Below are 15065 nucleotides of genomic sequence, written 5' to 3'. Positions count from 1 at the left end.
TAAGGGCTTAAACAAGGACTGGTCGGCTCGGAGTCAGTATACTGTGTCTGAGTGGGGTATTCATGTTAAACTGCGGCATGGTATCTCAGTGAGCTAGCACTATAAATAGGCATCAGTTTGGACTAGTACAAGCAGCCACACACACACACGTGCATGCACGTCGCTATATAAGTGCAATAATCTTGGACGCGACGTTAAACCCAATTTCACCTCACAGGGAAGGAACATAAAATGGGGCATCAGAGCAATAAGAGGAAATTCTTTCGAGTCTCACGTTCTGTGGCAAAGAGTCCTTCTAGGTTGTCATGCCCTGTCCAGTGACGTGACGAGTCGCTCTGGTGGAAGGAAGGGATGTTGGAGAGATGCTCCACCTGGACCTCCTTCAGGGACGGCTTGTGGAACTGCTTGGCTCTCTGAGGGGCGTTCAGGTCGGAGCACTGCATCATCATGGCCATCAGGTCGGGGGCTGCAGACAGGAGGGGGTAGCAATTAGGGGGTCACGATTCACTGATACATCCTGTCACGATTCACCGATACATCCTGTCACGATTCACCGATACGTCCATGCATTTGAATTTACACCTGATAATACAATACCAGTGCATCTACCCATCTGTCAACTAATGTTTTGTTTGTTTGTTGTTAAACGACGCACTCAACAATATTCTAGCTATATGACGGCGGTCTGTAAATAATAAGAGTCTGGACCGGACAACCCAGTGATTGACATCATGAGTATGGATCCACGCAATTGGGATACAATGACATGCATCACCTGATCCAATTAGTTGCCTCTTACAACAAGCATAGTCGCGTCTGATAACATATTGACACATGTCTTCATACTGTATTTACTTTCAAAAAGCAGTCCAGGTACTTTTTGACATATTGCAACAACCCAACTTGATAACTACACTAGATGCTATGACCTTAGGCTTATAATGTAGCACATGTGGTGTCTCCTTAGGCAAGTGATTTTCTTCATGAAATGCTTCTGTTCAGGCAGGAAAAATGGGTACCCAGAAGGATCAGATTGTAATGTGACTGTCAACCTCCTTGTGCCTGATAAGGCAGCTTGGGTTGTATACTCCCCAGGGAGTTGAGAATGAAAATCAAGTGCAACCTGTTCCATTGACCGGGGTAATAATGCTAGCACTTTGAGCAGGCACTGAGTGTATGGAGGCTAGCGTGATATACGTACACACATCAGGGTACAAAACACTATCTTGGTTCTCAAATCCCCACTTGTTGTTCAGACAATAAATTACACATACGATAAGCACCTCTTTTTTCCTCCTTCGGCCTCTTTTCAGCCTGTGGACCTACAGTTACACTTGAAGGTCTGTTGTTGCTTGGGTCAGGTGGGAGCATGCTTGGGCCGGGAGGGAGCATGCTTGGGCCGGGTGGGAGCATGCTTGGGCCAAGCTGACCGCCGTCTGCTGGAGCAAGGTTGGCTGGAGGAGTGGTCATCGATGACGATGATTGGCGGGACGGGCCCTGCATGAAGTCACCGAATCCGTCGTCCTCTGTTGAGTTGGGAGCTGCAATGAAACAATGGGAATCTGTGTTTGATTGAAAAATGCTTTCAAACATCATTTTGTTAATACTTTTTAAGGCATTTATCCGTGAAACTAATCCTAAAGAAATTCTTTTGGCAATACTGACAAAGAAAATTTGTCCCATCTTAAATGGACCGCCTCCGTGGTCTAGTGGTAGAGCGTCCGCCCAGAGAGCGGAAGGTCCGGGATTCGATCACTGGCCGCGTCATACCAAAAGACATTAAAAGATGGTACTTGTTGTTACCCTGTCTGGCGCTCGGCATTAAGGGGCTCAAACAAGGACTGGTCGGCTCAGAGTCAGTATACTGTGTCTGAGTGGGGTATTCATGTTAAACTGCGGCATGGTATCTCAGTGTGCTAGCACTATAAATCGGCATCAGTCCGGACTAGTACAAGCAGCCACACAAACACATACACGTACATGCACGTCGCTATATAAGTGCAATAATCTTGGACGCGACGTTAAACCCAATTTCCCCTCACCTCACCTCACCTCACCTCACCTCACCTCACCTCACCTCACCCATCTTAAATGAAACTCTAGCCCCATGGTCCTACATATTCTCATAAAGTTTAAGTTCGACAAATGTTGGGAGACACCCAAGACTCTGCCACGTTCTGCACACGATGTCAGGGAGGAGATATTGCTGATTATGAATGTAAACAGAGAGCTCTTTGGGCTGAGAATTTGCTGGTTTCCTCTCGCCGGAGCCAGGGTTTTGCTTGATTCATAACTTGACTACACCACATGTCTGTATTCAGGGCTGATGGAGGAGTAGTGAAGGACTAGGACTTCACTTTCATGCACTTTTTAAATGAAACATATTGCAATATACATTGGGTAAGAAAAATATGACAAGTTTCATTATTGTTATCGTTTAACCTAAAATCTATACAGAAATTCATTCACCAATAAAATTTCCTATCAAGTGATTGAAAAAATGCAGTAACGCAAAAGTGATTTTATTCACCCATTGTTATCTCCCCTGTATCCATGACTACAAAATGGCGGCGACTGACCATGCTGACTATTACATCATAAAAGTGACTTTTGTATGAAGGAAGTTGGATATGCACGTATAGGTGTCAATCACTGTGAAATACTTGAGCTCCCTATATATCACATTATTGAGATTGCAATACAATTCTTCTGCCAATTACAGCCCTTATACAAGGTGTTGAAAGTACTGAACATGCTGAAGGTAGCTGGGAGACTTGAGGTGAAATGGGGTTTAACATCGCATTCAAGGTTATTACACTTATATAGCTTACCATTAGTTAATGTCGTTTGGTATGACGCACCCGGGGATCAAACCCCGAACCTTCCGCTCCCGGGCGGACGCTCTACCACTAGACCTGGGAAGCAGTCTTAGTGGTCAAAGATCCAAGCAAAATTACTTATTGGGGTCAACTCCTCACCTTGTTGTTGAGGCTTTGGGGACATTCTCGTCTTGGGCTTCTCCGCTCCAAACATGTTGGCTATAAGTCTGTCAGCATCGGCAGTGATGGCGCCGGGCTTCCCAAACTGCTTGAGACGCTGCTGCTGCAGCTGGAACTGTCGCTCCTTCTCACTCAACTCCTTGGGGCGCATCGACACCGCACCAGTTCTGACAGACACAAATGAAGGAAAATACAACTTCTGTGACAATTTTGAAAAAGATTCCAATTTTGTGATAAAAACACCATTTTCATGATTTGGGGTCACTTAACTGGACAAGTAGATTTGGTCCCAGGACTTATAAATTTTTACTGTTAACTTGTCAAGAGACACATATATTGATATTTCTGGGACTGCATTGCTTGTCAGTGTTTATGGTAATGGGTGTAAAAGTGGGCTGTGGGCCGACTAGGGAGCAGTCATTGCTTTGTCTAACCAAGGTCATGTCCATGTGGTGACTGATGTACTTACCTCATGCGGAATTTCTGCGCCATCTGCGGGGTGTAGGGAGGGGGGGCAACTCCTCTCATTCCCATCTGCTGCAAAACGTACATTTGATCCTGTCAGTGAATCAACATTTTGATTTCTCATATTCAAATGGCATCTCTCTCCCTCCCTCTCCCTCCCTCCCTCTCTCTCTCTCTCATTTGAATGGCATGTCACTGACCCTCTCTCTCTCTCATTTGAATGGCATGTCACTGAACATACTGAAAATTGCTGCTTTTCAATATGTTCGGCCTAAAATTCAATGTAAAAAAATAGGAATTTTCAACTTCCACTTTCTTGGGGTGCTGACCATGGTGATGCTGGGATGTGTTCGGGTGAAATGTTTTAGAAGATGGAAACTTTGTTTTGGCGCGTTTCCACACAATGATCAAAAGAAGAAGGAAGACACGCGTAGTGTGAGATCGGACAAGTTTAAAAATATGTTCTGTGCAAAGTCATTTTAAATTTATTTTTTTCTAATTTCATGTTTTTTTTACACGCAGTATTGTAAAGCAACTAAAAACAAATATCAAGCCTAACGCTTTGGCATGTCATCATTCAGGACAGCCAGATGTGTGCTAGCATTGTTACCACGCCAGGCAACAAGGGATGACAGTGTTGTTTGGTCCAATTACCATGATTACCCCTGGTGTATCATATTATGCATTAACGAATCAATAATTAATTTTTTTTACATTATTGTTTATTGTTGATTTATTTTGTTGTGTCTTTACATGTTCATCAAGTTTAAATTTCTTAAAACCATTCAAAATAAAGCAGAGTGATAAATAATAATTATATAAAGACTGGCTTCTTCCTCCAGCTGGTTGATCCACACACGGAAACGTAGCACCTGAGTATGAACCAGTTGCTTACTTCATGATGTTCCAGACCAAGTCTATTCCACAACAACTACACTGGTGGTGTTTGAGTGGGTCAATAAACACACAGATAAACAGCACATCTGTGTGTAGTCTACTCTGTCTAATACTCAAGGCCAGGGGCGTATCACAGCTGTGGACCTTCGAGCTGTATAGAGATCAACATTTCTTTAAACCTCCATTGTTACACTGACAACCTGCATTCTTACACCGACTTTTCCTCTGTTGTTACACTGTACCTCCACTGTTACACTGACTGTAACTGCATTCTTACACTGACTGTACCTCCATTCTTACACTGACTGTACCTCCATTCTTACACTGACTGTACCTCCATTCTTACACTGACTGTACCTCCATTGTAAAACTGACTGTACCTCCATTCTTACACTGACTGTACCTCCATTGTAAAACTGACTGTACCTCCATTCTTACACTGACTGTACCTCCATTCTTACACTGACTGTACCTCCATTGTAGCACTGTACCTCCATTGTTACACTGTACCTCCACTGTTACACTGACTGTACCTCCATTGTAACACTGTACCTCCATTGTAACACTACCTCCATCATTACATTGTACCTCCATTGTTACACTGACTGTACCTCCAATGTTACACTGTACCTCCATTGTTACACTGACTGTACCTCCAATGTTACACTGTACCTCCATTGTTACACTGACTGTACCTCCATTGTTACTGACTGTTCCTCCATTGTTACAATGACTGTACCTCCATTGTTACACTGACTGTACCTCCATTGTTACACTGACTGTTCCTCCATTGTTACTGACTGTTCCTCCATTGTTACACTGTACCTCCATTGTTACATTGTACCTCCATTATTACACTGACTGTACCTCCATTGTTACACTGACTGTACCTCCATTGTTACACTGTACCTCCATTGTTATACTGACTGTACCTCCATTGTTACACTGTTACTCCATTGTAACACTACCTCCATCATTACATTGTACCTCCATTGTTACACTGACTGTACCTCCATTGTTATACTTTACCTGTATTGTTACACTGTACCTCCATTGTTACATTGACCATACCTCCACTATTACACTGAATGTACCTCAATTGTTAAACTGACCTGCATTTGGAACATCTGGGGCATGACCCCAGGGGCAGCCATCATCTGCTGCTGCATCATGGGGTATCCTCCGGGCTGCATCCCGGGGCCCACAAACTGGCCCCCCATGTTGGGCATCATGCCATACCCAGGAACTGAAAAAAATAACTAAATTGGATTATCAAGCTTCAGATTCCTTTTCCAGCTATGCAACATATTCAACACATTAAAGATGCAGCACTAAGCCATTTCAATCTTTACAGCAACAAGTATTTATTTAGACCTGCCGATATTTGGACCAAAGTCTGCAGCAAATGACACCAAAAGTTCCCAGTATGTATATAAAATTTCCCAATTCCTCAGATTTTTCGAAAATAAGAAAGGTAAGAAAATCCAATTTTGAACAATATCACGATTTTTTTCCCAATTTGCCTGCCAAGGGCACTTAGTTTCAAAACCTACATAAATCACCTCAATGTCATGATGTGACAAAGGCTTTAAGCCTGAGTCAATGGTCTCTGTGTCTCTTTATTAGGAGCTCAAGTTGTAGATGGGCAAGTGTAATACTAAATCTTTGATAGGCATTTACATGCTGGAAGAACATGAAGACATTAAACTATGATAATTGAATTCAACTGATGAAGAGGCAAGAAGAATCCCTGAAACGTCATTACAAACAATACATAAGTTGTAATCCATAATCATTAAATGTCTCGAAGTGCAATATAGGGATTAATGCCCTCCCACATGTCTATCTCAAAACACTTTCCATTTATACGCTGTGTGGATTCTCACATATTCATTCATATGACATCAAAAATCCCTTCATTTCCTTATACAAAAAAGCAAGAAATGACTGAAACCATCACAGATTTATCAAGAATTCCAAACTAAGCGCCCTTGGCAGGCAATTTTGGGAAAATTGTCATTTTGTTCAAAATTAGGATTTTTATTCAAGTTTGTATTTTCCTAAATTCTGGAGTATTTTAACATAAAGTTTTAATGTCACATTCAATTAAATAATGTTTAAACTAAGCTGGAAAGCCTCTTCCCGCATGTAGGAGTGAAATATAAGAAAACCTTACAAAGCCATGACATTAGTTGTAGCTACAACAGCAGTCATTGGAAAATGTTTAATTCCAATTTGGGAATTTTGAGTCACATTTGCTGCAGACTTGGGGTGCAGGCCTCAAAAGTTTAATTTTTACCAAGTAGCCATGTGGCTACAAGTATATTACATGTAGCCAGTGGTAAAATCAAAAAGTCAAGCCATTATTGTAGGTAGCCAAAGGCATTTGAAATTATCTTTTATCAAATAACTATTATATGTACAAGCTATAGCACTTGTCTTGGAATTGTATACAGTGGAAACTGTACATGCTGTACTTGAGTACTACTTACATTGATATTTATGCATTTCATTTCATTGTTGACTTTAGGAGGAATTATTTGCAAGTACAATCAGTAGCAGTCATGTTTATTTTTGTGTCTACATATGTGTAGCAATAGAAGTTAGTCACCACAAGATATTTTTGAAGGTAGTCATTTGGCTACCTCTGAATTTAAGACATTAAACAAATTGAAATTTAGGTAGCATTGGCAACTGTTTAAGTTGCAACTTTGAGGCCTGCAGGTGGAATATCATCCTCTGAGCAGGGCTAGACAAACCCCTGTATACACACAAGCAAGCTACACACAGCTAACACATGTATTCACACAAGCAAGCTACACACAGCTAACACATGTATTCACACAAGCCAGCTGCACACACAGCTAACACATGTATTCACACAAGCAAGCTACACACAGCTAACACATGTATACACACAAGCCAGCTACACACAGCTAACATCTGTATACACACAAGCCAGCTGCACACACAGCTAACACCTGTATACACACAAGCAAGCTACACACAGCTAACACATGTATACACACAAGCAAGCTACACACAGCTAACACATGTATACACACAAGCCAGCTACACACAGCTAACACCTGTATACACACAAGCAAGCTACACACAGCTAACACATGTATACACACAAGCCAGCTACACACAGCTAACATCTGTATACACACAAGCCAGCTGCACACACAGCTAACACCTGTATACACACAAGCCAGCTACACACAGCTAACACCTGTATACACACAAGCAAGCTACACACACAGCTAACACATGTATACACACAAGCCAGCTGCACACACAGCTAACACATGTATTCACACAAGCAAGCTACACACAGCTAACACATGTATACACACAAGCCAGCTACACACACAGCTAACACCTATATACACACAAGCCAGCTGCACACACAGCTAACACATGTATGCACACAAGCAAGCTACACACAGCTAACACCTGTATACACACAAGCAAGCTACACACAGCTAACACCTGTATACACACAAGCCAGCTGCACACACAGCTTACACCTATATACACACAAGCCAGCTGCACACACAGCTAACACATGTATGCACACAAGCCAGCTGCACACACAGCTTACACCTGTATACACACAGGCCAGCTACACACAGCAAACACCTGTATACACACAAGCCAGCTACACACAGCTTACACCTGTATACACACAAGCAAGCTACACACAGCTAACACCTGTATACACACAAGCCAGCTACACACAGCTAACACCTACCTGCTCCTGGCTGCTGGTGACCAGGAAATCGCATCCCTCTGAAAAAACACACAAAGAAAATTTAGCAAGTCTTGCATGTCTATAATGATGTAAAACCACTCCTTGTGAGACACAAAATATGACCAGAGTTGGATATAGAAAACACCAAATTTCAAGCTCTCTGTGGTCCCTAAAACTTGATCTACACACTCTTAGTCCATTTGTGAAATATTTTCTGCCCCAAACATGCCAAATGTGTTGCCACTTATACATGTACTTTGAATATTGTAGTGACGGCAAATCAGCAGTTTATAACCTGTCATTGTACATACCGTATTCGACGTAATAAGCGCCCCGCTCCAATAAGCGCCCACGGCGATATTTATTAATATATTGGCTTGTGAACAATCCCAATAAGCACCCCTTCCGATTGATCAATGTACACAAGACTTATTTATTCATGTATACTACGCACTCGTGTGTTATATGCACCCTCAATAATGGGCAATTAAATTCTGGAAAAAATAGCTCTTGTATATAAATATTTCAGGCTGTCAGCATAAACCACGAAATTTATCTTTCAACTCTGAATTTGTTTCACCAAAATACCATTCAATAAGAGGCCCTATTTCTAATTTTGAGAGCGCTCTGGGCGTTTATTACGTCGAATACGGTATTATTTATTAAATATGCCTACCAACAATGACTGAGAGAGTAGTACATTTCCCATAAATACTAGCTTTGGCGCTGATGCAGCCAACAAACCAGCAATTTTAATGAGAGGTGGTTATTGTAATTTGATACCTCTGATTGACCAATCAATTCAATGGTTTATTGTATGAAAGGACATTGGCCCATATACAAGTGAGTTACATAGAGATACAGTTATAATAACAAATATTGTAGTATAGACAGCAACAACTGACATAACATAAAAGCATGATGAATATATAAAGTACTTGTAGTTGAACGCTATACTTCCTGTTTGACAGCAGACATTCAAAGTTATTAATATTAGTAGATATACATGAAAATGACCAGACGGGTAGATATTTCATTCTTATTTTTTTATATGCAGGGCAAATAAACAAAAACTGAAATTCATCTTCAGCACCAAGGTTACAGACAGGGCAAATTCTTAGTGACTTTTAAATATTTAATTATCTTCCTCTATTCACTTTTAAATCATTTAGACCAAGCCTAAAGCATATAAATGTATTGCGGAGATTGATCAATCACAATCAAGTACACAATGTCATTTCCACATTTATGGTAGAAAATGTTATTGTTAAACGCGGCTCTCAGCAATAGTCCATCCAAATGATGGTGATATGACAAAGATATGTCCCACGTTGTCGTGTTATAATGAAATTTAATCAACCAAGCTACGGACCCTGGCCAGCTAATCCATGAAGTTGCCTCTTACATTCAGCTGGGGACCAATTGGAACCAGGAATCAACAGGGTGACCAATGACTGAACAATGAATAGAGTTTATCATCCAAACCTGGCTTTAGCTTGTGTTGAAGCTACCACTGGCTACAGTATCTGTGGACAAAAGGACTGTCATCACAGGTTGGATGCATGTTTGTTTGTTTCTCTCATGTTTCTGTAAGTGTATGCTATGTTTCCAAACAGATCATTCTGTTTAGTTTCTGTGTGTGAAAACAGTTCGCACATGTTTCAATAGCTTGTAGGGGTGTAAAGCCCACATCAAAGCAAGAGAGTGAGAGAGAGCGGAAGTGCGTAGTTCAGTAAAATCCGGACAGGCCATAGCTCCATGCAGGGCACCGTTAACCGGGCGTGGCAGATATTGTAACAGCACACACATACGTTACTTCGCGGAAACAGATCTAAAAGCATGCAAAAAGCATGCCAACCATAGTGTGTAGCTGTATTATTTTCAGTTAGGCTTCAGAGACAGGATAGGCAACATCCTTTGACAGTCTTGTCATCTAGTAATAGTCATCGTCATAGAAAGTTAGGAATTCACAAGAGTTTTGTAAAAGTGAATTAAAATACCAATTGTTGTTGTTTAGAATTGTTGACATAAATCAAAATAAAACATTTAAAATGATTTAGTGTCCTTTGTGTTTTGCACTGGTACTGTTTCTGCTGACCAATCTGAATCAACTCTTTACCCTATCAATACATTAGAACGTTTGCTCTCATAATAAAGAGGGATCTTACATGTTACAGTCATATCACTGCATGTCAGCTTAATGTGGTAGGAAAGCCCGAAGTGATGCAGGTCTTAGACGTTTACCTCTTTAGTGAGTGAGTGAGTGAGTATGGTTTTACGCCGCTTTTAGCAATATTCCAGCAATATCACGGCGGGGGACACCAGAAATGGGCTTCATACCTCTTTAGTGAAACCCGAGAGCATGGGTATGGTGCTGACAAACTTTGTAACATAATCGGGGCAAACCGGGATTTGAACCCACAACCAAAGATTTCTGATGTGCCCAGGGGACATAACTCTGCACAAGGAATTGCAGTCCCTGAGATGACTGGGTCGCCAATGCCCCCAGGGCCAATGACAACCTGGAGAAGTGCAATCCCCAAGGGCAGTTCATGCATGTGTTGTGAAACAAAACCCCAGTGTGTGCTTCATGCCCCTGGCTATTAGTATTACCCCTTGACACTGGGTGGAGGTGACTGATCTAACAATGTACCATATATATTTCATCTACGTCAATTCACAACAGTGAACAAAATTCAAGTGTCACATGATATAACATCAGTGATCATGGTGACATGTGACTTTCTCCTGTGAATGACGATTTACTGTGGCAACAGACTGATGACATGTTACAAGTGTAACAGTAGCCTTCAAACAAGTGGGACATTTTTAAGTTTAATAGTTTGTTTGTTCATCAACCATATCATCACCAACGTCATCATCAACATCATCATCATAGGATCAGTTATCATGTTTTAAATCTCTAAAGAATACTGCAATGTGACTTGTTTGTTAATAACTGTGTACACTTCATCACACAGTCTATTTATTGAAACTTGACGAAATACCTCTATTGAAAGAATCTGCCAGCTATGTAACTTAAATACCATTGAACATGGTATCACTTTTTTCTCGTATGTCCAGTTCGATGCTAAGAAATAAGTTTCCTAAAGAATATTACTATGTCCATCCCAGCATCTTTAAATTTACAGATTTGTTAAATAGCGCTAGTACAGAAATAAAAGACAAGAAAGACAGTGGGCATAAGTCTATAGGCTGAGACATAATATGGACATTGTGTTGACATTATCATTTTAATATATTGACAGCGAAAGTACAGTTTACACAGTAACCATGGTAAAAATATTTATGCAACAATTCAAACAAGAGATGAACCTATCTAGAAATGCTTTTGTAGTATTACATGTGTGAAGCAGTAGGCAATAGCATTTTGGTATTTCAAAGGCTATTTAAATTTGCATGGTCTATTAGTTGTGTCCAAGTAGCCATTAGTCCTTATGATGGGATTGTAATCCATCATGATCCATGATTAAGCCTGATTATTATGCACATTTCAAATTTGTTTTAGCCTTCAGTGCATAGTGCCTGCCCTTCCCAATCAATGCAGTATCACTTATCACTTTCCTTGATATTGAGAAGCTGTGGGGTAGCCTAGCTAGTGGTAAAAGCATCCACTTGTCTAGCCGAAGGCCTGGGTTCACTTTCCCCACATGGGTACAATGTGTGAAACCCATTTCTTGCGTCCCCCACCGACATATTCTCGAATATTTCTAGCTTGGCAGTGATCAACACAGGAGTCAAGATGAGTCTAATTCTACAATGCACCAGCTAATGTAAGATACTGGTTAGTTTGCAGATATGTGCAGTCTAACTGATATCACACTTTTTGGAACGGATGTGTCCACTTGTGCCAAGCATAGATTGCCAAGCATAGATTGCCAAGCTAAGGTACATTTGTGCATTCCAACTTTGGCATAGACACATAAGCAATGATATTACATAAAAAGCATCAGGCATACTTCAATGTATAAGTAAATAATGGTTTACAGAGAGGGAATTCCACTGTCACATCTATAGGTAATGTGGTACTTTATGTCTTCCAGACTTTGTGTATGACTCAACATTTGTTCAAAGACATCCTTGGTTTCATTTCATCTTTGGCAATAACAGCACAGAATTGTAGACTATTGTTGCAATTGGCAATTTCGGACAAGTGACAAGAAATCTACTTGCCATATCTCAACATGTGGACTACCGACTAGTAAAAGCTGATTTTACAATGTGTACTAGATCAAAAGAAACTGTACAAGTCAAATCTCAGGCTTCACTGGCATTGACGAATGGCTCAAGCCGCAGACTAAATAAATGATCATTATCTGATAAAACATATTTGATGCCAGTGATTGAATAAATTATACATTACAGCTATTTCATGAAAAAGTAGCGGCTAAGCATGTCACTCATTTTGACAGTCGTGTTCATCCTTTGACCGAGCTTTCTTCTTGGCCCTATTTCTTAAAAAAAGCCTTTCCTAGTTAAAGTGTCGTGAAGAAAATAATGTGAGCGATCAAACCACTGAAACTGTCACGAATTGTTAGGCTAGGACTATTCCGATCGTGTATTGAAAAATCAAAGTCGGGAAAGATTTCCTTTCGTTCCCCGCACCTGGTTTTCTTTTTCATTATAAACCTGTTGAGTGCATAGGTAATATAATGAAAAAACTGGTGGGGGAACAAACGGAACTCTTACCCAAAGTCGTTTTGCTGTCAGTGTCATTTCACTCAGCCAGACGGGAGGATAGATTTCTCACTATTTTAACAACAGACGTGTTTGGAATCGATATTTGAGAAAACTTATATATAATGAACTCATCGTTTGATTTTGTAAAGATGTAAAACGTGCCATTTAGTGTCCCCTTTGGAGATATAGATTTGAAGATAATTATGTAAATAGATATGAGACATAAATTTCCGGACACATCCTACCTGTTGTCAGCCATGTTTGGCACTCTTTACGTTTTGAGATAAACAAGTACGCGAAGATAGCAGAGTTATGTCCCTTTATGCAACACTATCAGGGGCCATCTCAAAGATTAATGTTCCAAAACTACAACTCAGCATTGGGCACAAGGCCTATCTATAATCAATATCACATGCATGGCTACTTAAAATACGCGTACATGGACAAGAAACTTTCTGAAAGGGACTAAAATATGTACTTTGGAATCTGGGCCTATTCAATGTTCGGGTTTTCTTGACGTTTGGTTTGGTAGAGAAAAAGCAATGATTAAAGCGTTGAACACTAGATCAGGGAGTCTATATAAGATTTGTATAGACCTCATGAACAGATTCAAATTGCTGGTTGTGAATTTTTTTAGAGGCAATATTTGTAATGGTTATTTTTCAATGATAATGATATGTGGGATTACCTTAATGACAAACAATACGTGAGTAATTATGCGTTCGAATGCAATTAACCAACATGCATAACCTTTTAGGGTGGTCGCAATAAACTGGTATACATTCGGTGAGAATAATCCTTTCGAGGACATATCTATGAACAATCTCCGACCATTTCTATTTCCGGTGCTGGAAAAGACATTGTAATAAAACTCTGAGAAATGAACACAGCGTCTCTATTTAATCAGGGTAACCGTTTATCGCTGGATTAATCTAGATAATAAGATTAGAGAATGAAGCATTGTTTACAAAGATTTTATTTTTCAAATTCACTGGGACTGCGAATTTGCGAGACCAGGCATTTTAGGCACCTCACTTCCCTGTGCCCTGTGTTTTGTCCCTTTGATGCCAGAAATTATGATTGTGGGTTCGAATCCTGGTTGGCCCCGATTATGTTTCTAGGATTGTCAGCACCATACCTGTGCCCGTGGGTTTCACCGAAGTGGTACATGTCTGAGACCTGCATCACTTCGGGCTTTCCTCCCACATTAAGCTGATACGCCGTGATATAACTGCATGGAATAATATTAAAAGCGGCGTTAAACCCAACTCACTCACTCACTCCTCACTATTACAGCCAGGGTGCCAACATTCTCTATATCAGCCCGATGCCGCAGTGCAGTACGCTGGATGCCATGAAAAAATGTTTATCTGGTATGCGAATGTCAGTATTTCAATAATGAAGTTCATCTTTCGCCTTTTCTTGTTGTATATTTGTCCCTAAGCTTATGAACACGCATGGTCATGATATTTTATTCTATGAGAAAATCCCAGTCTAATATACTTGTACCAGCTGCGTATACATGGATATGAATAAAGAGTTCTTAAAATAGATGCCAAGTGCTCGAATTGCTTAGACAGCTGGGTCACACGTGTCCCTGAAACCAGGATTAAGTGCTACATGCCGGGTGCCTAGAGAGCGGGGTTCGCACCAATTTCATACAGGGCCCTCTAGGCATGGTAGACAGACCTAAATCAAATTATTTTCCTTTCCGTCCAGCCCGATATTAATGTAATGCTGTAGCCCTATATGTAGCAAGTCTAGATTTTCCACATCTCCTATCACTTCAGTTTAAATGGAGTTGTTTGTTTCTACCAAAATGACATATACTTCATATATAGCTTAAGAGCAAACTATAGTCTGCATATCGACAGTAAACGTATAACAAACCTATGACAACATCATGACCAAGTGGTAATATTTGAAAACTTGATCCGCGCTTGAGGTAATGGTGCCATTAGGCCTGCATAGATCTCCATACGGAAGCTAAGATTATGTTATTTAATCAAACTTGCATTGTTCCGTCTTTGTAACTTTCTATAATCTACAAAAAAAACATACCGTTGTTATTAATTAACAACTTTTAAAGAGCGACTTAAAATAACATTTCATTGAAAAACGTTAACCTTCATGCGTTTATACAACTGCAGTGATATTAGGTGTTTTTATTCAACACCTTTCATTAGTTCCAGCAGCGCCAATTACAACAAATGCCATTATAACAAGTAATATTTTTATCGTTAAGA

General features: G+C 40.4%; 1 protein-coding gene across 4 annotated transcripts in view; it reads right to left on the bottom strand.

Moving 5' to 3' along the window:
* Nucleotides 1–13087, bottom strand: part of LOC124131962 (synergin gamma-like) — a 43256-nt gene extending 30169 nt beyond the window's left edge. The window contains exons 1-7 of one of the 4 annotated variants that reach the window (XM_046495506.2): nt 13065–13087; nt 8119–8156; nt 5474–5607; nt 3469–3536; nt 2979–3166; nt 1284–1541; nt 275–466 (exon numbers count right to left, since the gene is read on the bottom strand). In XM_046495506.2, the coding sequence (XP_046351462.2) occupies nt 275–466; nt 1284–1541; nt 2979–3166; nt 3469–3536; nt 5474–5607; nt 8119–8156; nt 13065–13078 (892 nt within the window). In that variant the 5' untranslated portion in view covers nt 13079–13087. Of the gene's footprint in view, nt 1–274; nt 467–1283; nt 1542–2978; nt 3167–3468; nt 3537–5473; nt 5608–8118; nt 8157–9603; nt 9824–13064 lie in introns of those variants that run through there. The other 3 variants (XM_046495508.2, XM_046495507.2, XM_048396448.1) reach the window with 3 other exon arrangements.
* Nucleotides 13088–15065: the final 1978 nt, after the last annotated feature.

Source organism: Haliotis rufescens, unplaced genomic scaffold (genome assembly GCF_023055435.1).
Source record: "Haliotis rufescens isolate VD_foot unplaced genomic scaffold, xgHalRufe1.0.p SCAF_15, whole genome shotgun sequence".
Taxonomy (NCBI): Eukaryota; Metazoa; Mollusca; class Gastropoda; order Lepetellida; family Haliotidae; genus Haliotis; species Haliotis rufescens.
Note: the sequence above shows the minus strand (reverse complement) of the source record. Positions and strands in the feature narration are given on the sequence as shown.